Here is a 22,071-nt window from a genome sequence, read left to right on the forward strand (position 1 = left end):
AAAATAAGCACTGCAAAAAATATATAGGAAATGTCTTGAGTCCAACATGCTCAAGTACTGAGTCACAGTATTCGTTTTTATTGTACCTGTTTCAACTTCTAAATATAACCGTAAAATCTAAAAAATTGCCAAAATACAAAGTACAGTTTACTTAACATAGCCAGTTAGTGCACAGTACTTAGAATAACCTCATTTTTCTTTTTGCAACGGATTCATGTAGTATATATGCCAGTGCCGTACCGTGCACTCACAATTAACAAGTTGCTCTAACTTAGCTACCTTAAGTAAATTGTACAACTAAATTACGATGAAAGCAAAAGCTGGGCTAACACGGAAAGTAATAAAATCTAAACTGAAACTAAACTTTTTTTTAATGTAATAAAAGTAAAGATTTGAAAATTTCATAAAATCCAAAAGTAATAAAATTACAAAACTGTTTTATTTTTCCATTTTAAGTATTTTACAATACATTTTTGTTTCTGCTGGTTTACAGAGCAGGTTTATTCATTTATATATTTATAATGTTTATTTTCAGCTTACTTTGTGTTTCAGTTCTTAACTATTACTATAATTTGGGAGGTATTTGGGAGGCGATTTAAGATGAAGTTTAAAAAGTTTATAACAGTACAATCATGAATCACTATTATTATATTGTAGCAGTATATTATTATTATTATTATTTTTTTTTTATTTTATTATTATAAACCTAAAATATGTTTTACATGTTTTTTTTTTCAAGTTTTTGTCTGAAGTCTAGTTTTTGTTTTCAATCCAGTTACTATTTTTCCCCACACCTAGTGTTTTGTTTTAGTTAAAATTAAAATCATGTTACCAACCACAGCACAGACTCATAAATGATTTGCATTAATGAGTAAAGAGCACAGTAGACCTCAGTGCTTCATATACAAGTCTGTGACTCTCACATTATCTGAAATGAGAGTCACACAAGCGGATAACAGAGGAAAAACAAGAAGCATTTGAACCTGTTCTACCCTTTGGCATTGAGTAAAAGCCACTAAAGACTCTGCTGTTTGCAGAGAGATAAAGTGTGCTTGCTAAGGAGTGAAAGCATAAGTGAAATATTCCACTACAAGGAAAATACGTGTTGAATCGTCAACGGGTGCCTGATTTTTGTGTTTTTCTTTACATAAATACATTTGCATCCTCTTCTGATGCAGAGAAAATTCAAATTAATTAAACCAAGTCTGTGGAAGGGCAAACTGACCCCTGCTTAATTTATTCTCAATACTCAAATGTGGTTTCAAACATGTGTTTCTTAATTGTTCTTTCGTTTTTGTTCAGCTGGTTTCTGGGATGTTTTTCTTCTCATTCTTTCAGTGTAGTTGTCATCATTTGACATTTCTTAGGTTTAGTTTTTATACAAACCCTCAGAGTTAAGTAGACATCCTTACCAAACACATGCATCAACACTCCCTCGGGCTGGGTGTTCTTGACAAAACAAAAACTGCATTTATATTTTATTTTAGTTAGCTTTATTACATTTCATGTGTTTTAGTGTTATACTTACCTATAATAGACTTAATAATGACACAAACTCACTGCGGTTCCACCACTTTATTCGTGTCAACACCAACCTCATACATAAGATAATAAAGCCTCGAGAATCAGGCCGTCATACATTCCCATTTTAAACTGCATCAATCATCAAGACATTCACTTAAAAAAAAAAGAGACAGAGCATATTATGCCATATTTACCAAATATAAATATTACATTTATAATGATTGCCCTTACGTGACTTAGCAAATTTTTAAAAAGATGTCAGCTTCAACAATAAATGGATACATTTACCCAACTCATCAGGAAGAAAGTAGTAAAAACAAAAAAATAACAAAACTTAGACCAAACTTTTTTAAATGAAATCAATAACAGGATAAAGACAGAGAGCCAAACAATCGTATGAAAAGAGAGTGAGCAGGAGTGTGTGTGTTGTGGTGTGTTGTATATGCAGAAACGGACTGTGAGTCACCAGCAGGACAAACTAACAATATGTCCCTCCACCCGGGTCCTGGCCATCCACCTACCACACTGAATGCTGATGAGCTCGTTGCTACGACAACAGGTCAGCCTCAGAGGCCGCAAGGTTATTTGGGGAGTGGGGTGATGTGGCAGGAGTGCGTTTGTGTGTTTGGGGTGACGTGGGGTTACAGCTCTGGATTTAAAAGAAAAAAAAAAAAGTGGGTGTGGTCTAGGCGGGGATGGGGGTGGCGGTGTGCAGTTGCACTTTTTGTGCAGGCTCAAACATGCAGCTGCTACACGGTCACACTCAGATGTTTTTCTTTTAATTGGAACGACATCTTTGTGTTGTTGTTGTTTTAGTCCAACTCACTATTTTCCATTAGAGCTGGTCTTTCTGTGAACCCCACTCCTGGGACAGATGTTCTGTTTTCAAATAATTCATTCAGCTTTGCGTTTCATCCACAGGAAAAACAAAACAGAACACGGGAACATTAAAATTAAATACTAGTCCCTTTGTTTTAAAGTTATAAGCAGTAACGGGGGGCTTCTTTTCTTTCTGTGTGTGTTGCTAACATGAGGCCATTACTTCCGGCGACCCAGAAACTGATCTCCAAATATTGGTCATTCAGTTTCATGATTAACTTATACAAGGAAGTATAAAGGTCCACCATAAGGACTTTAAGAATTTTGTTTTTTTATGTAACCCTCTGCTGATTGTCAAAGAAAATGGTTCTGCTGAAACAAACAGGCACATGTTTACTCCAGTTTTACATGCACAGCCCCTCTAACAGATTTACAGCTGAGTGTAAGGTCCGGACAGAGAGGTGGTTCAGACTTTCAGCTGTGTTCACCCCTTGGCTCTGCCCTGCGTACAGTATGAAAACCATTAGCAGAACCTTCAAATTTGCTTAAGTTGAGTAATCCGCTGATTCACTATTTAAATCTTTCTTAATGCCCAAAGCTTTACAAATAAATTTGTACTTAAACTACACTGCTGCATAAATGCATCACTGACATTAATCCAGACCTGCTTGGCTCGAGCTCGAGTTTTAGGAGCGTTCAAGATTATAGTCTGTGCCGTACAAAGATTTAAATAAGACACAAACGATCACCTAGAAGGAAAGGGAGCACGTTTAAAGATTTGAAGCCATGTTTAATACTGCAATCTGATGTTCTAATGCTACGGTCTATCTACAAAATAATATGAGATGATCAAAATCAGCATAACATTTACAAAGAGTCAAAAGATGTCCTCTGTTGATTTTAAAAAAAAAAAAAAAAGTGGGGCAACGGGTGTTACATAAGGGTCACCACACAGTGGAAGGCCAACTTTAACCGGGATTATTTGCTAATGGAGTGAAGCAGTGAGTGGATTAGCGTGAACACATGATTATCTGACGTGTCACATGACCAAAAAACTATTAACTGGAGTTACCAGACATCGTTAATATTGAGGATTCAAACACAAAACGCACAATAAGGCTCACTTAAAGTAGTCTGCTACATCCCGGCTGGATGCAATCAACGTGCAACAGGAGCTATTGTCAGGTTAGCACACCAAACATCTGCCCAGATCTCAGAATACATGGCAGCCCACATTTGTCGGATTATTATTTTTTGTACATCTTGTGGTGTTGTGGCAAATCATTCTGATCATTGCAATCTGCCCACCTCAACTTTGTCAGCGTGTCAAAGTTTAAGTGGTTTTATCTGTATTTTGTCCGCTTGACTTTATTCTCCAAAAAGAAGGGAAGGCAGAGAGGAAGATGATGATGACGACATAGGTGTCTGTGGGAGAACTGAGACAGAAATGAGCAATTACCCAGCCATACTGACACTTATAGGGCCGCCTTCCTGTGGTTAGATTTTTCAGTATCCACTGTGCTGCCACTGGAGAGCTCAATGGGACAAATTCTGTTTTTGCATCCACCACAATCTGTGGGGGAAAAAAGCACTCTGACGCAGCAGCTCTAAACTGTTTTAAACTAAGTGACAGCACAGCGGGCTCCATATTGTTTAAGAGTTTAAATAGATTCTGAGTAGGGCAGCCTATTAATCAAGAATAATCTTGAAAGGAATGGGTGCGAGGAAAATAAGATGACGAAGACGACAAAGAAGAAACAGCTGATGAAGACGCAGCAATCTCTTAGCGAGGCTAAGCTTCTACCACATTCATGGCACGCTGTTAAAACCCCTCTTCCCAGCCCCCAGAGGCGACTCTACGTCTGATGTAGTCGCCTCTTTGGTGACATAAACACTAATCCCTTATCATGGGATGTAGGCTGCTGCACCCCGAAGCCCCATTTTTTTGTTGTTTTTTTTTTTCTTTTATTCCCGTATCACAGCACTCCAAACGGAGCAGATTACTGTAATCTGTGAACACTGGAGCAGACAGATTAGATTAAGCTCATTACACACATAAAATACAGGGAAAAAGGTTAAAAAAACCCTCTAGTTCACTGGTTAAACACACCTAAGAGTGCGTGGACAAACACACACACGCACCTTCACACACACATATTTTTGGTCATCTGTAGACACCAAAAGCCGGTGCCGAATGTAAAACGTCAAGTCTTCTGGCAGATTACTTCATCAAGAATTGTCACAGGAAAGTTGGGAAAAAAAACAAAAAAAACCCAAAACAAAATAGAATACCAGTAAAGTCTGTAAAGCCATTCTTTAGAAGCAGTTTCCTGTAGTGTTTGTCTTGTTTAAGTGCAAATGCATCTCCCTCTTTACACATTTGGATGTGTTTTTAATTGCCGTCTGCTTGGCGGCTGCAGCCGTTTGTTAGGTTATTGTGGCAGGTAACTAACCACATATGACACAAGCTAAAGGAACAACTGACTGAATTAGCAGTTTAGCTCATGCAGTTGTTTTGCAGCACTGAATCATGCTAAAGGTGCTTATTGTACCCACTGTAGCGTTTGGTATATGAGTGTGTATGAGAGAAAGAGAGAGAGAGAGAGAGAGAGAGAGAGAGAAAACAGTACTCCAGCCAAGGCTCCACTCCTTATTCTGCTCTCATCCAGTGCGTTTCCTCTTCAGCGATTCCAGCTGGAGCAGAGAGAAGGTGTAAACACACTGAACAAACTGCTTTTATATACACATGACAATTACACAACAGCAAGCCTTACCTCATTCTCAACCATCTTCAACCTGCCCAGTGCATCCTTGGCAGCGTCCTATATGAGGAGAATAAAAAAAAAAAGTTTTCACACTAAAACACACACACCCACACACACACACACCCACACACACACACACACACACACACACACACACACACACACACACACACACACGCCTGTCCATACCCTGACCCTGCACTCACCCGGTTTCCTTGGCTGGAGTATTTTTTCACAGACTCAGAAAGTCCTTGAACGAAGCGTTGCAGCACGTTTTCATATTCTGTACATGTGGTGAAGGAAAAAGTGAGTTACATGATTCGTTATCATCATCATCTTAAACAGAATGAATTTTTTGCGAGAAAACAGAAAGAAGTGACGGGGAAACGGTTCATCCCGACCTGGGATTTAGGCTCAGTTTTTGCCATCATACTGATTTTCAGATTTTTTTTTCAAATGCCATATTGAGAAATAGTTATGCTGCATTTGTTATTTATGCATTCTTTGTTGTTGTTTTTTTTTAACATTGTATAGTATTTTGTTCATAAGCTTTTCTGTGAGCAGTGAGTCTGTTCTTCAGCTACAACTGCAAGCCGGTAAGGAAGCACTGCCACCTATGTACTCTTGAGATGGACAGTTATACGGAGACGTCTCGTTACTCAAAGCTAATTCTCTTTTCGTCTTCAGCCAGTGAGTCCTGTGTTTGCTTTCCTCAGTAGATTTAGAACAAATAAACCAGTAACCATAAAACAGCTCGTTTCGGCCTGTGCTTTGGGTAAAGTTGCACGCAAGGGCAACTCATGGCCCCTCGATGCAGCAGCCTCCACCACAGGATCTGTGGAGTGGCAGCACAATCACACACATCAAGAGACTGACACAGCAGCAGCAAGGACAGCAAAGCCCACAACTAACCAACTAACCGACCAACCAACCACTCTGAGGGACACTGCCAAATGCAGGTAGAGTTTCTCTGAGATGCAGAGACAGTGACAGCAGCAGGAAACCTTTAATAATCCTTAATAATAAAACAACTTTTACTTTCTCCGCTGAGGGGATCCTCAATTTATGACTTGAGTGCCAATTTGATGCATCTATCAGAGTGAATTACTGCAAAAATTAAAGCTGCCACAAAACCTGCCTGACAAAAAAGAAGCTGCCGAGATGTTGTTGCATCCATAACCCGACGTTCATCAATGTAATAATTTAAAAGTTAGATTTGGAGTTTTGCGAGATCAATTCTGAAGTGCACAGGGTGCTGCTCAGATTCAGCCAAATGCTGCAAAACTGATCCGACTTCACTTCACAGTGCGAACGAATAATGAAACGCAAGGCAAAAAAAAAATGGGACAGTCTAACCTAAAGGAGCTTTTCAGTTATTAAATAGTTTGTGAATGCAAAGACTCACAAAAAAGCAGCAACTGAATCTGAATCTAATATCTAATATTGTGGTATACAGAGCAGAAATGACAAAAACTGTTCCATTTAGCTGAAACAATTCTAGGCTGTAGTGGTGATCCCAGTGATGGACTTGTGATGGAGCTGTGTGCTGCTATCAGCCAATACTTTGAGGACCTGGACTGCTCTACATAGATGCTGTTGACGAAAGACTTTCCTGTCTCGGTCAAGTTGTTCCAAAACTGAGTCAGGCTAAGATTTTAGGGAGGGGTAAAAGCACACGTTCAAAAGTAAGAGATGTGTGTGTTACCTGTGAGCATGGCAGGAGAGGCTCGTTCCAGCTGTGCTTTCTGCCACTGCAGTCGGTGTGTGACCTCTTTGTGCTGATGGATGAGGTCAGACGGGGGTTCCCGCTTGTTCTTTCTGTACTCTGTAATCTGAGAGACAAGCGTAATGAGTGACGAGACCTTGGCGCCTTCGGGCCATTGTAAGCATCAGTGAAGTGCACGTTGTGGGTCGACTCGGGCCGCATGAACACGCAGTACTACCTTCCTCTCCAGCCGCTCCTTGTCGTAGTTGAGGAGGCTGAAGCTGTGGAGTTTGTACTGTGGAGGGGAGCTGCTGGAGTGACCGCTCCTGCTGCTCTCCTCGTGTTTCGGTTTAGACCGAGGAGATGCAGGCTGATCCGAGCTGCTCCTGCCGTTTCCTCCATGTCTCGGTTTGGACTGAGGAGATGGAGCCTAAACAAGCAGACCAGAGCATTTCTTAGATTTCTTGGGCAACTGACTCATTTTCACCCAGGTTTATGAAAATCAGGTTATTTGACTTGTGCATTGCTAGTTTTTGTAATGCCTACCTTTGTTTACCCGTAATCTGACTAGCAGGCTGGTTTACACACAACAAGTTTGCAGTCCAAACACATCTAAAAGGTACTGGCCGCACTTAATGTGAGTGAAAAGCCTGCTGTCTGCTACGATGTGAGCAATGCTTTTTGCTTCTTCTGGCTACTGACAGTGGGAAAGACTAAAAGCTGGTACAGCTACTGGACTGACAATTTGCTTTCCAGCACGCTCAGAGTATATAAATTCAAATCTTTGTCACTATTCTGTTTCAACTTTGTTTGTAATTGTTCGTGAAATAGATTGCAGTTTAAACCATGGGTAAGAATATATGTGTAGATGCAAAACATCAATAAATAAACATCATTTATTTAAAACTGCTTTTCACAGATAAGTGGTCGCAAGGCAGTGTACACAAATAAAATAGAATAAACATTAATTGTCCTAAAAAAAAAATTAAAAAAACGATACAAAATGAATTAAAATCAGTAAAGAAGCCTGGCTGACTAAAAAAAAGTCAGTAAGCATCAGTAAGACACCCAAACACGAAGAAGGAAAAAAGATGCCTAAAGCCGAGAGTTTGAGTGAGTTTTAAAACAAGGCTGTTTGTCATTTCTATTTAAATGCAGCACATACTTTACAAAAAGCACACGAATGTATTAACACCCAAGTCAGGCCTCATTGAATCATCGCAGCAGAAGATGACACAATGAGCTAATTACAACAGTGCCAGTCGCACCTCAAACAACCTGGTTGAAAAAATTACGCAAGTAAAACAACTAATAACAAAAAGCAATAATTTGAGGAAAGTGCATGCTTCTCGTTTGTTTTCCTTCTTTTGTGGAGCCATGTTTAATAAACTACTTCCATCACAGCCATTTTTTTTTCCTATTTTGTGCTTTTCAAATATATTTCTTGCATTTCCACTCCATATATCTGCTGCATTTATGTGATCATGCATCCTGGCTTCTGTAATTCTACCCAGGCAGCTCTATGACTTGAACTGCATAGAACGGTCTATATTTTGAAAGAATCCAATTTCCTGTTTTTTTTTTTTCCATGTGAGAAAGTAAAACTGTGATTCTTTTGAAACTGTCTGAAATTCACGTGTGAAAACTGTTTCTCAGAAAGCAGCGAAACACGACAATTGTTCAGATAAAGATATCGCTGTAGTCTCCATTTTTCCTGAAAGGCTTTCACGGTGTTTCCACTCATTGACTAAACATTATGCAGCAGTATGGATTCAAGAGTTTGCCAGTTTCTCCTGTGCCAAAGAACCACTAGCACTTGAGTTCATAAAGTAACTGCGTGAAGAATAAAGAGAACTCGCGAAGACGCTGAAATCTTGTACACTCTAAGACTTAAAATCGCTGCGTGAAGTGGGATGTTACTGGTAGATCACCAGTTTTAAAATAGATGTGGTTTCAGACACTATTTGATCAGCCACCAAACACTTTGTTTATACTGGCTGACTTCACACTTCTGCTCTGACACATATGAACATCCAGTTTGTGAGGCAGCACTTTGGCTCAGTGTTTTGCACAGTTTGCATCACACATGGAAGTCTTGTGTACGTCCCTGCTTGAGCTGGACGTGTTTCAGTCCAAAGACAAAGGCGGGTCAGTTTAATTGATAACCCTACTCACCCGTTCCTTTTGTTTCTCTGTCGGCGTGGAGACTGGTTCGAGAGTCAGCCACTTCTCCTTCACTGGATGCAACTCGACGCCTGACAGAGGCTCTCTGATCTTCACCCTCACCTCCAGCTTTCCGCCTGTAGTTTTACGTCCATCCATCACCTACAAAAAACATAAACGCGCGCAGTTAAACCACCTCTGAACATGTGTGGGTGCTTGCACGCGTAATCAACACTCACCTCTAAGATCTCTCTGATTTCACAGTGATTTTCTAGACCTTCTAGCTTCAGCTGAGCAGTTCCCACTACTTTGTCATTCTTAAACAGGCCTCTGTAAACACAGCAGAGAATACAATTTACAGAAGCTACAACGAGGGAAAAAAAAACAAAAAACAAAACACACCGATATGGAAGCATATTCTCTTTTTTTCTACTGAAGCTGCTGAGCTTTACCCCTTGTGGATGATTTCAAACTTGATTCCCTTGGATTGTATGACTCGTTTAAAGGCCCTGTGGCCGCGGTTGATGTTGAGTCTGAAAGTCTCTTTAAACTCTGGACTGCTGGTGTTCTTTACTGTGTTGGTTTTGTCCCTCTGAGCCTCCTCCTACACACACACACACACACAGAATTCATTAACGCACATATGTAAACACACGGACTGAAACGTCCACAGCGAGTGAATGTGAAAGATTCTCACCGCGCTGGGAAAAGGAAACTCAAATTTTACACTGGCATCCAGATCATTAGCAGAGACACCTGTGGAGAGAGAGAAGCTAGGTGTCAGTGCACAGCGATCTGACAGATTACTGCCTGGTAATTTCAAAGATGGGGATGACTTCAATACCAGAGGGAGCTGGGAGGTTGATGCCTCGGGTGACGTACAGTATCAGGTCATTGAGTGTCAGGTTGGGGTTGATCCTGCGGAGCAAAACAACAACAACAAACAAACAAACATAAAAAACACCATTCAGAAACAGCTTCAAAAGTGACAGTCAGCATCACGGAGAGGCAAACAATTAACTGATGAATGAGTCACCGCCACAGTCGCTTAGCTGTTAGCTCCGTATGACACTGGAGCAGAGGCAGAGTGAGTCACAATGAGTCACTCTGAGTCATCCATCACTCCAGTCAGGAAAAGCACTACCTTTAATGTTCAATCATTTGCTTTCAAAATTAAACAGCTCACGTACGAGTAGAAAATTAAATATAAAGGACAAGCCTCATAGAGTCAAAACATCTTGATTATAACGTTTTAAAAAATACACAATAAAAGTGACAGTTTGATGAACCGCGGCTTAATTGACTGACTGACAGATTTTCCTTTTTCTGCAGGCACTGACATAATGCCACAAGATGAGTAACAAAAAGTTATTACAGATGATTAGTAGTCTTTATCATAGGCGTCCTCTGGATGGATGAATTACATTAATTAACATCATGTTGGCCATTATACTGCAGGCTGATTTGTATTAGGTTTTTAAGGCAGATGTATTTGTCATTTGTCAAATACATCTGCCTTAAAAATTAATTAAAAACATGGCTTAAATCAACCATTAAAAAAAAATAACCAAAAAACAAAATATATAATCTAACGAATCTAATCCGACTACAGAGCTGGTTAGTTTTTTCTTTTCTAATTTTGATAACGCTGTTGAAGTGACTTGATCTCCAGTCAGGATGTTACTAAGATATAAACTGATCTGAAAATTTGATAGTTAAATAAAATAAGGATAATGTTGACAGAGCGCAGCAGAACTATGACTAGAAGAAAAATCAGGTAACGTTTGGCCGGAGGAGACCACGAAAGATTTACGGAAATCCTTCTGGACCAAAGTGGTGGACCAACAGACAAACTGAGCAACTTGCGATGGTGTTTATTATGAATGAATCTTTATTCTGAATGTTTGCTACTGACTTGATAGAGTTGAAGGTTCTCTCCTCGGTGCGGCACTTGGGGACTGGATGACCCTTTGTGTAGGCGCTCTTTAGAATCTCTATGTACTTCATGGTCTCCTCAAGTAACTTCTCAGACCTGGGTGAGAGACAGAGTCATGATTTTTAGATCTGTGTGTTGAACAGCTGAACAGCTCTATTTCCTGAGACAAACACGTATATCACTGCATTTGAAAATCCGCGATTACAAAACACTCTGTGCATCATCTGTAAAAATAAATCCTAATTTTCTAGGACATGACAAGATTTTTCAAACCATGCCAGAAAAATGAGGAAGCAGGACAAACCCTCTGAAGATAAGAAAAAGGTTTAAAGTACAATTCTCAAAAGGTTAAATGTCGAAATATTTGAAGAAAACTACAAATATTATAAAGAGGTACATCATATATAAAGATAGCTAAAATCACTGTGTGCATGCTGACAATATAATTAAGAATTACAGAAGTTCTCAGTTAGATTTATTACAGACATTCATTAAAATGAAGAAAAACTACATTAATCTGAGTCATAATACCCTTTCTCTGGATTTCAGATTTGTATTGAAATTTTGTGAAAAGGTGAATTTATCCATAATGTGATCAGAACCAGATCTGTTCTAGAAGTTTGTGTTGATGCCTTTGAGGTAAACAGTGATCTTTTCAACGTTAAGCTCCAACATGACTGCAAAAAAAAAAAATCCCACGGTTATAAAACTAAAACAAAAAAGTTTCTTACTTTAAAGCCTCGGCCACGTTTCCCGTGTTTGTGAATTGCTGGGAGAGGCCCAGACATTTCTGTTCATGGAGAGAGAACAAAAGAGGGCGTGTTGTGTGTGTGAGAGAGAACATACCGTAGGCGAGGACAACAAAATTAAAGAACAACTGTTATTTGTCTGTTTAAGAATCGCAATCACAAAATGTATGAACATTTCGTAACTAATAACCGTAACTAACACATGACATTAACATCAGTATGTAAGGTGGACGTCAAGAAGGTGCTTTTTCAGATAAAATGTAGCATAAAGATGAGGGAAAGGTGCATCTTAACCTCGTACTGCTTTTTCAAGTGATCCATGAGGTTATGGTACTGCTCACTCGTGGTACGAGAAGAAGGAGAGGTACGGGAACGAGCCAGGGTGTAGTCCTCTTCACTTACTGGAAGACTGGGAATCTGTTGTAAAGGAGAAATAGAAACAAACAAATAATAATAAAGACAATTAGAAAGTTACCAGGACCCATTCAAATACAAATGTAACTGATTTAATACAAATATTCTGTTATGAGTTACAACACAGCTTTGAAAACCGCATGTCCAACTTGGATCGAACTCTAATCAGCTGTTACTTCGTTTCCTGTCTGTCTGTTTTTACACTTGTGTGACAAACAAACAGAAGCACAAGCATAATATTCTTGGTTAACACATGAGGGGACACACTGAGAAATAAAAAAGTTACAGCGAGTTATATGCAGAGAAGTCAAATAAAAGTGAGGCGAAAATAAATCAAAATCTTATGGGACAACTGGCACAGATATGAAATATGAATAGTGTAATGATGCTGAAAATATGCGTGCGCACACACACACACACACACAGGCGTGCGCGCACCCACACCCACACACACACACACACACACACAGGAGGTGAGACCAGGTGTTTTGATTTCACCCCGTGTTTCCTTCCTATCATCTTCTATTTCCGTCACATTGTGTTAACACACCTCACACATTCAGCTCCTGCTGCCGTGACAACCTGTTTAGCAGCAAACACACACACACACACATGCACACACACACACACCCAACTCGTTCAATATAAATTATTTTAGCATAATACAACCAGTCTGTGTATTATTTCAGGTTTTTAGTAAATTTTTCCTGTTTACTTGTAGCTGAGGTATGCACAGTGACGCGCCCAGTGGACATGCCAAACTAAAAAGGGAGGAGCACCTGCAAGCTAACCAACCAGCAAACAAAGAAGCGCACACAAAGCCAACTTTAACAGAGGCGTGAGACAGAGTTTCTTCATCAAGTGTTAAGACAGGCCTGCGTTTCCATTCACTGTGAGATAATTGGTGTTTTTAAAGAATATAAATGTGCAGTATTTTCTTTCCCAGCAGAGACATGGAACCACAAGCTGGGTATGGAGGCAAAATGTTGGTGAGTTGAAAAGACGCATGTAACTACAGGCAAAAACTGACTTTTCAAGCTATGTGATTAGTGTGTGCTTAGTCAAGTTCACGCCAGAAGGTTATGCTGTAGGGCAGCGGTCCCCAATCCCCGGGCCTCGGACTGGTACCGGTCCGTGAGTCATTTGGTACCAGGCCGCGAGAGTTGAGGCTCAGGTGTGAAATGTATGGTTTTCAGGGTTTTTATCGGTTTTCAGCGTTATTTTGTTATCGTTTTTATCGTTTTTATCGTTAACTCGATTTTCCTGGGTCTTTTCACGTGTGTTATGAATAAATCTTATTTTTTCGGTACCGGTACTAGTTTTATTTTGTTGTATTTATCCGCGACACCTTAAAGGCCGGTCCATGAAAATATTGTCGGGCATAAACCGGTCCGTGGCGCAAAAAAGGTTGGGGACCGCTGCTGTAGGGTACAGGTAAACCACATGATCAAAAAAAAAATTTTTAAATTAAAAAAGAATAAATTAAAAAACATTTTTTCATCCAATGCTGCCACTATATTGTCACATCCCAGCCAGTAAAATGAGCTATGAGAGCCTTTTCCAAATACGTGTAAATATGCCATTTATTGTGAGTGCCCATCATATTCAAGCTTATGAAACAGGTTGTTATGAGTCATCTGCTTGTTGTAAAACTAATCAGAATGGCTGTGCAGCTTTTTGTGTTGACTAGTTGAGAGTTTCTGTGAGGTTTGATGAGGCTATGTGGTATATGCAGGTTACATGACCATCAAAGCCTGACAAACTACAGATGTCTCACCGTCAACATGACTCTTATTTCCCAGTGTGGCTCTAGTGAAACTAAATTTGACACCCTTGATCAAGATCATCCTGAGTATTACCGATCCACCTCCTATTCAGGGTCGTGGGGGTGCTGGAACCTATCCTAGCTACCATAGGGCAAGCGGTGATTACTAATATATAGAAAATGTATTTATAACCTTGGTGATGTCAACTGGTAGGCCAGACTTTGCAGCAGTGATCATGGCGTCCAGTCCTTTGGCATGTCTGAGGTGCTGTGCTGCTCCTGTCATGTCCTTCAAACGCAGCAACAGATGCATCAATGAAAAATACAACAAAGGTTTGGAATTCCAATAACATCACAGGCAGCTGTGCTAAAAACATCTGCATAACTGTAAATATGGCACTGTATGCATCTAAAACAAAAACAAAGAAAATAAGCTGGGAAGTCAAAAGATTACCTTCATATTTTTGGAGCGCAGTGCCGCACGCATGAAAGCTTGTCGCCTTAGCAACAGGAAATCCAATTGCTGCTGGGCTACAAGGATAATTAAGACAAAAATAAGCGAAACTTACTGTATACCACGTTCACACCGTTAGAAAAAGTTTATTTCAGCTTATCTGTGACTCACTTCTTGACCACACATTGTTTATGTCACATATTGGGTTGAACAGCGTGTGGTGCTGAATCAGATACAGGTCTGATTCTCTTCGCAGTCTGAACAGTAAAAACTGATTCATCACTTGCTTGAAATAAGTGTCATTTTTACATCCTGAACTTTTTGGATGAAATTTGTTTTACTGAAGCCATTTGCATCACGATCCACTCCTGGCTCCAGCTGCATACACCTCTGTAAAGACTTAGCAGCCACTGCAGTACAAAAAACCAAAAGTGAAGTGTTGTCTCGCTTTACCCTCGTCTTCTTTGTCCAGTTGCAAGTTTGCTGACTTCTACTGCACACAGACAAAAGTGTAAACACTGACTCAGGTGTCCTCCATGTTTACTGCTCTGCAACAGCAAAATTAGTGCCCTCGTCTTCTTTTGCACATGCAGGTAAGTTCAGGACTGAGACCAGGTCACAATGAAATCTGATATTGCTCAGTCACTTTTTTCATATAGCGCCATTTGTGAGAGCGAGAACGGTGAGCATAAATGGGCCATAAGGTTTGCAGTATGACAACACTTCAGTGTTGTGTAACACTCAAACATCGCGCATGACACATGCACATGCCCCTCTTACACACACCCACATTTGAAACTCACCTTTAGCTCCCAGTTTCGGAGTTGAGGAGCCTGCAGGAGCCTGAGGAGCTGGAGACTTTGCTTTCTGGACAGGTGGACGCACCACAGCCTGCAGAGGTTAGGATCAATAGCAAATGAAATGAACACAAGAACAGATTTCAAGGTCACAAGATACAGCTTAATACATCTGTGAGTTTGTGTGTGAATAAACTGATTTACCTTAAAGCGTTTGTGTAAATTATTACTGCTATTAATAAACTTGTTAACAAGCCCAAAAATGATGCAATAGGCAGAAGGTGCAGTTGAGAAAACAATGACTGAATAATCTGCCATAGAAGTTGCAGAAGCTATTATGGGAGACAATAAAGCATTTTTTTTTGGCTTGGTGCAAAAACAATCAGATTTCTTGGCTGCAAAAAACACAATTTGGCCATTTGGCAGTCCCTGAATTTGTTTTTTCCCCCCATTCTTCTTTTTACCTTGGCAGCTTCTTCGTGCCCATCCTCTTCCTCATCTTCTGCGTCTGCATCCTGGTTTGCTATTTTCATTGCTGTTTCCAGGACACCCATGAAGTTCTGCTGACCACCCTCTGTGCCCTGAAGCGGTGGACAACCTGGAGCAAACAACAAAAATCACCACACACACACACACACACACACACACACACACACACACACACACACACACACACACACACACACACACACACACACACGAAGAAGCCTTACACATCAACTCAAGACATCAAAATCTCAAGACACACATGAACTCAAAACTTACCTGGTGGCACGGGTAGATCAGATAAGTTAACAGGTCGGCCAGCTTTGTGAGCTTTGATGGCGTCCTGATATTGCTGTTAAGAGTGAACATTAAGTAATTTATATTACTCAAGTTTTGCAAGACTTATTATATATACACACACATATATATATATATTGAAATCTAACATATGAAAGCACACAAAACCATTTCCATTCCAATCCAAGCACAGAACCGAGGAATTAGTTTTTAAAAAAAAGAAGCTGTAACAGCTAAAAATGTTTTAATATCTTGTTTCTTTTAGTTTCACTGAGCATAGAGTTTATTTGGAAAAAACAAGCAAACACATGTGCCACAATATTTGTGTTGTGTACCTTCATAATGCGCTGATGCATCCGGGCCTTGCGATCGTCCGCTTTGCTCTTAGCTCCCTCTGCTGCTGACTTGTATATGTCCAACCTCTGCTGCAGGGCTTCAGCCAAACTTTTGGGAGCAGGCAGATCTTCAGAAGGCACAAACACACAGTAACGTACATTATTATTTTAACATGACTTTTTTTTTTAATGTAAAATCACTTCATCACACTTTTTGGTTAAAGTGGAGGACTGGGACTCTTACCCGCAGTGGCCACCTGGGAGGGCGCAGGAGCAGCAGGAGCAGCAGGAGCAGCAGGGGGGTCAGGTTTAGAAGAAGACTGAGGAGGTGCACTTTGCTCTGTTATTACGTCTCCTGCAGACGGTGGAGAAGTGGACACAGGTTATGATTGTAACTAATTATGAAGTACACATTAAACCCCGTTTGAACATGATTATCAAATCCAAGACCGTTTTTTGGTACAATATAGAGGCCGTGGCTGAGAAGTTTCTGGACCAAAAAATATACGATTCAACTTAATCCAAAGACTTGATGATGTAACTCTTGCTCTCAAGTATTACAGTGAAACAGTTTTTTTAATATACAGTCCTTAATCATCCGAGTTGTTTTTATAGTTTTTGTTGTGAATTAGTCTCTGAAACTCTTTTACATCTCCATTACTTGGAAAGACTTTGCACCTGAATAAATATAAAAATGTTTTAAATGATGCTTGTGTGATTGGCGCTAATGTTCTTACAGTTTCTCAATTTTTACTGTGCCTCAACAAGACCAGCCAGAGAACAAGCAACATCTGAGTGAGACTCTGGCACATGTGCAGAAACAAATATGTGACATGAACATACATAACATAACTCAATTAAGTAAAGATGACGTGTGTTAGAGTGGAGCTTATAAACTGGACGTTTTTTAAGCAAAATTATTTTATTTAAATGGGCATTAATTTAATTTTATTAAAGGAAACTGTTAGCACTATAGTGAGTGCATGAATGAGCATTTAAAACTAACATTCTCCTTTAACCACTGACCAGGTGGAGGAGGCAGTGAGCTCAGGTCTACTGGTTCGCCCCGGTCCAGTGCCTCCAGTATCACATCGAAGTTCTGCATAAATCAAGAGCAGCGTTGTTAAAACAAACTATGAAAAATCCTCACACTACAACCACACAACCACACACACTCTTACTCCAAAGCCCTGGCTGACATCAGCTGTGTTACCTTGGCAGTGAGGTAGTGCTGTTTGGCCTGGTCAATGTTGCCGCTCTGTTTGGCGTGTATGGCAGCCATCTTATAATCCCTCTGTCTGGTCAACACTGCCTGTTTCGCCTCTGCGTGAAGAAGACATAGTCATGTGGGGGCGAGCATTACAGTAATATTTAGTTAGCAGACACGCTACTTGTCAGAGCAGCATAAATTATAATGTATGTTGTCAGTTAAGCGTCCATCGATCTCTTTAACCGCTTATCAAAATAAGGGTCATGGAAGAGCTAAAACCTATCCCAGCTGCTACAGGACTGAGAGGTAGAGTGGTGCACTCACAGGGCTAACTCGAAGAGATAGACTACACACTGTCATCCACACCTACAGCCAGTTTAGAGTCACTCATTAACTGAGCATGTACTGTATGTCTGACGGTGTTAGCAAGGAAACAAAAGCATTCATGCAAACTGCACGCAGAAAAGCCACTGACCAGGGGATCTGAACCAAGAACCGTTTTGCTGTGAGATCACATTGTGAGGCATTTATTAAAAAGGTGTCGTCAATCACAGAAGCTAGAGAAAATGTACTGTCTGATCAGAAGTGAAAAAAATCCCACATGTATTTTAATCTTAATAAAGAAAAGAAAGCTTCTCTCAAACTGAAACAGAAGTAAAGATCTGCAGAAGGAAAGAAAAACAACGCAAATTAATCTTTTATGCAGTGTTGTTTAGTGCAGTTATTTAAATGACCAAATATTAATTAATTCTTTTGAGTACGGATGCTAATCTGATTAACCCGCACTATGACCGTGTATTTACTTTTATACTCTTCTAATAAACAGTATAATTCACATAATGTGTTTACCTGAGTGATGAGCATTAGGCTGGCTGGGTGTGAGGGGAGAGATGGCAGGTGTTTCCGGAGTCATGGCAGCAGCTTGCTTTTGGGGAGGGATCAAACGCGTTGGCTTAGTGTTCAGAGGTGTCGGGTCAGCTTCCCTCAGAGGTTTCTGATTGGTGGGAGGGGGAGGGACCAGCACAGGCTTGGGCACCTCTCGTTCTTTAACCACTTCAGGCTGGGCTGGGGAATCCGACTTTCCGCCGAGAGCAACAGGTGGAGGCATCTCTTCTTCATTGACTGGTTTTCCTTTCTTGGCAGATGTTAGCATGGACTGTAGAGTCTAAGGTGGAAGAAAAACACCCATAAACATAAAGCTTGATCTGAGCAGTAAATGAAAACTTGAAGACTCTAAATAAAGACAAAAGTATGTACACAAGACTTCACATCCTATAAGATGCGTTTCTGCCTATTTGCTTTACCTTCAGCCCGCGTTCATATCTTCGAACTTTGCTAGTCTCGCCTGCAGCCTTGGCGTTGGAAATGGCGGTCTGATACATTTCAATACGCTCGAGGAGCCGTGACTCCAACCCAGTTGCACCACTGGGAGCAGCAGGAGGTGAGGGGTGTGAGGCGACACTAGTTTTAGGAGCTGTTGGTGTAGCGGCAGGTGGAGTTGGAGCAGGAGTATGCTCCTCATCATCCTCCAAAACATCATTCAGTTCTGCCTATGTGCAGAAAGGAAAAGGTCAGTTAACTGTTTAGTCCCTGAAACGCTTACGTTTGTGTCTGTTTGTGTCCATTACCAACAGATCTTCATCATCCAAATCATCGTCCCCCATGTCGTCATCATCTATATCTTTCATACACAGAGCTGCCATTCGCTCAATTTCAGCCATGGGAACAGGAGCTGAACAGAAGAGGCAAACATATGAACATAATGTCAACTGCTCTTTGTGATATAAGGAAAAGGTCAGTTTAAACATTAGCACATGAATGAGAAAGAAAGAAGGCTTAATGTGCCAGAAGTGTGTCATCCTCACCTCTCCCATCACCTTTCTTCCCTTGTGCTCTTCCTTCCTTCCTTCCTCCCACCAGATTGAGTAACTCTGCCTCCAGCTCATCATCATTTCCCTCATCATCCATGCCGCCATCCGGAGACAGGTCAAGGAGCAGCCCCATCTGTGACACAGACAGACAGATAGGAGAAACGGCTTCAGAGTCCTGCCTGCTTGCCACACGTAAAGTTTACAGTTATCAGACAGGGAGGGTAATTACCTGTTTGGCTCGGGCCGCCCCTTGACCCCGAGGAGGTGGGTTGCGACTGCGACTCATTGACTTTTAATACCTAAAAGTGAACGCACAAACAGGATGACAGTAAATTACCCCAAAAGGGAAACTAATAGATATAGAATAAAGTTAAAACAAGTACAACTCTGACTCCTTGGAGTAAAATATACATAAATAATGATTACTTAGTACACCTGAGTCGGTACACTTCACTATCAGCCTCAAGGGCAATGTGGCGTAATAAATCAAACAACTTCTATGATCTAATATGCAGTTAGCTTCTATATTTATGTCAGCTAATAGCTAGACTCACAGCTTCACACGGGCTGTTTACCTGCTTAGATTAACGGAGTTAAACGTTAGCGTTACAGCCACACGGGTCGACGGTTAAAATCGGATCCAAATGAGAAACAGCAGACCAAATTTACCGTGACAGATATATTTCTGCCTTCTTTTCGAGTTCCCAAAACAAGATTCGCAGACAGTGGAATTTACTTCCTATATTGCGTCTCCAATAGCAACGAGCATTGCACTTTACGGCTAGACCAGAGCCGTTGAATGGAGAGTCACGTCTCACGTGATTCATGCAGGGCAAATCGATCCCGGAAGTGCTTAGGGAGTGTGATTGCAGAGCGAAAAAGTGTTTTTGTGTTTGTTGTTGTTGTTGTTTTTTGTAATTAGGCATCAAGAAATGCATCATTATGTAATAGTGTGTATACCTCGGTGAGGTACATCCATTAAAATCTTTGTATATTTATTTATAACTCAAATATTCTAGCATTCATTTGAACTGGAAGCCTTATTTACTTACTCAACATATTTTAAAACTGTTGAATTGTTGTTCATGTGTTGTTTAACAGCATGCTAATCAGAAAGAGTCTAAACCAAATATATTACTATATGTTGATGGAACAAAATAAATATTTAAAAGTTAATTATTTCCTACCTGCCACGTTTTCTTCGTTGTCCTTTCAGAATTTATTATAAATTTATGTTATTTAAGAAAAGGTTATGAAGGATGACATTATAACGATTCACTGCACTAGCATGAGCGTTAGTCTGCTTTCTTTGTAAATACATAGCACACTTGATAATAATAATAATAATATACTGCTATTTGTTCTTTTGTATGACATAGGCAGAAACCTTTCTGTTGTGTATGTAAAAACAATCTGCTACTAAATTAGAACACATCAATACTGGGAAGGTTACATTAAAACAAGTTACTGTGTATCATGTATCCCTGTATACATCCTTGTATGCAGTCTCCACTGTGGTGTGTTGTGCTGCTCACTCAGAGATCAGATTATAAATTACATCTACAGTCATCCCAGTGGCATCCTACTATCTTTCTTATTGCTGCTTACAAGTATTTCTTTTTTCAAGCTAATGTTTAAAGGTGAATATGTGATTATTTATGCATGTATTTTGGTAATAACCCTTAATTCTTATCATTGTAGTTTTTATGGCTATATTTGGATAGCTTTATCTAACTTGTTATCTTTATGTACGTCAGAGCTGATTCACTGATGGAGGAGTTTTGTGGAACAAGAGCAGAGTAACACCAGCAGCAAACTGTCTACCACAGATAGAGGTGAGTCACTTTAACCTGAGAAATTAGATAGGGAGAAAACATAGCATCAAAGAACCACTGATATTATTGTAATGGTCCTCTAACCTCAAAGTGCCTATCGACAGCCAAAATGGGAAGCATATGAGCCAATCAGAGAAGAGCTTTTGGACAGTTTGAGCTACGTGTTGGTATACATGTACTCAATATTGTTTCTCTTGCATCCATGAGGGGAATTAGCATGATGTTTGCTCAACACTTTGTGGGAGGAGCTAGATGTTAACCACGTTAGTGCTCTGGCTAAAACCGTAAATGAAGCCATACTGTTATCAAACTGTGCTCATACAAAGTGAGTAACAATGTTGTGGTCATTATCCAACATAATAACTCAGGAGCAAAAGGACAAATGGATGAGTACTTGACAAGGACACCTGACAAAAAAGCTCACCCCACTTCACTCTTCTGATTTTTCAAATTATTATTTGCATCAGGACATCTCATTATTTTTAATTAGAAAGTATTATTAAAGTTGATGAAATGTTACAACTGAAAAAAAAAGGAAATCAAATATGTTCTCAGATTGTTGTTACTCTGTCCATCTCTTTTTGCTCAATAGAACCAGACATGCAACATCCCCGACAAACATCCTGATGAGAGTGGGGTGGATTTTACTCAAGGACAGCTGGATCAGCTCAGCTCAGCTGAAGATAAACCACACGTCTGTGACCAGCGTTGGAAAAGCTTCAGTCATTTATGCAATTTTAATATTCATCTGTATAGCCTGAGTGAAGAAAAACACGACTCTTGTGATGAGTGTGAAAAGAGTTTTACCCAGTCAACAAATCTGAAGACACGGCATACCCACACAAGAGAGAAACCATGCATCTGTCAGTGTGGGAGGCTTCCAGTGACCCATTAAATTTATGACATAATAAGAATTCCTATCAACGTTGTCCCCGAAGCTACATCA

General features: G+C 40.2%; 1 protein-coding gene and 1 long non-coding RNA gene across 4 annotated transcripts; one reads left to right on the plus strand and one right to left on the minus strand.

Moving 5' to 3' along the window:
- Window positions 1-1,560: 1,560 nt before the first annotated feature.
- cc2d1a (coiled-coil and C2 domain containing 1A) lies at window positions 1,561-20,057 on the minus strand. 3 transcript variants are annotated; one of them, XM_040004369.1, is made up of 28 exons: window positions 19,960-20,057; window positions 19,520-19,589; window positions 19,285-19,423; window positions 19,048-19,151; window positions 18,724-18,969; window positions 18,269-18,584; window positions 17,423-17,532; window positions 17,236-17,308; window positions 16,454-16,564; window positions 16,210-16,337; window positions 15,857-15,929; window positions 15,556-15,689; window positions 15,098-15,185; window positions 14,295-14,371; window positions 14,034-14,129; window positions 11,956-12,078; window positions 11,644-11,702; window positions 10,892-11,008; window positions 9,821-9,894; window positions 9,674-9,732; window positions 9,429-9,580; window positions 9,216-9,306; window positions 8,989-9,138; window positions 7,052-7,243; window positions 6,814-6,940; window positions 5,315-5,391; window positions 5,118-5,165; window positions 1,561-5,037 (listed from the first exon to the last, which is right to left on the minus strand). In XM_040004369.1, the coding sequence occupies exons 2-28, from the start codon at window positions 19,574-19,576 to the stop codon at window positions 5,005-5,007; spliced, it is 3,054 nt and encodes a 1,017-aa protein (XP_039860303.1). In that variant the 5' UTR covers window positions 19,577-19,589; window positions 19,960-20,057; the 3' UTR covers window positions 1,561-5,004. The 3 variants fall into 3 exon arrangements, with proteins under 3 accessions (XP_039860303.1, XP_039860304.1, XP_039860302.1); XM_040004370.1 differs by having other exon boundaries at window positions 19,285-19,414; window positions 19,555-19,589; window positions 19,866-20,020; XM_040004368.1 differs by having other exon boundaries at window positions 19,866-20,020.
- A 37-nt stretch (window positions 20,058-20,094) lies between these two features.
- LOC120716773 lies at window positions 20,095-21,817 on the plus strand. Its single transcript, XR_005692040.1, has 3 exons — window positions 20,095-20,259; window positions 21,048-21,125; window positions 21,718-21,817. It is a non-coding gene; the product is annotated as an uncharacterized LOC120716773 (long non-coding RNA).
- The last annotated feature ends 254 nt before the right edge of the window (window positions 21,818-22,071 follow it).

This window comes from Simochromis diagramma, unplaced genomic scaffold (assembly GCF_900408965.1).
Source record: "Simochromis diagramma unplaced genomic scaffold, fSimDia1.1 OVJJ01000487.1, whole genome shotgun sequence".
Classification (NCBI taxonomy): Eukaryota; Metazoa; Chordata; class Actinopteri; order Cichliformes; family Cichlidae; genus Simochromis; species Simochromis diagramma.

Bases quoted from the DNA above. Each gene is read 5' to 3' on its own strand.
- cc2d1a (XM_040004369.1), bottom strand. From the start codon at position 19,576: ATGAGTCGCAGTCGCAACCCACCTCCTCGGGGTCAAGGGGCGGCCCGA. The intron at 15,186-15,555 runs GTAAAAAGAAGA...TAACCTCTGCAG, and splicing joins GGCACGAAGAAGCTGCCAAG to GCTGTGGTGCGTCCACCTGT. The intron at 9,307-9,428 runs GTAAAGCTCAGC...CTGTGTTTACAG, and splicing joins TTTGAAATCATCCACAAGGG to AGGCCTGTTTAAGAATGACA.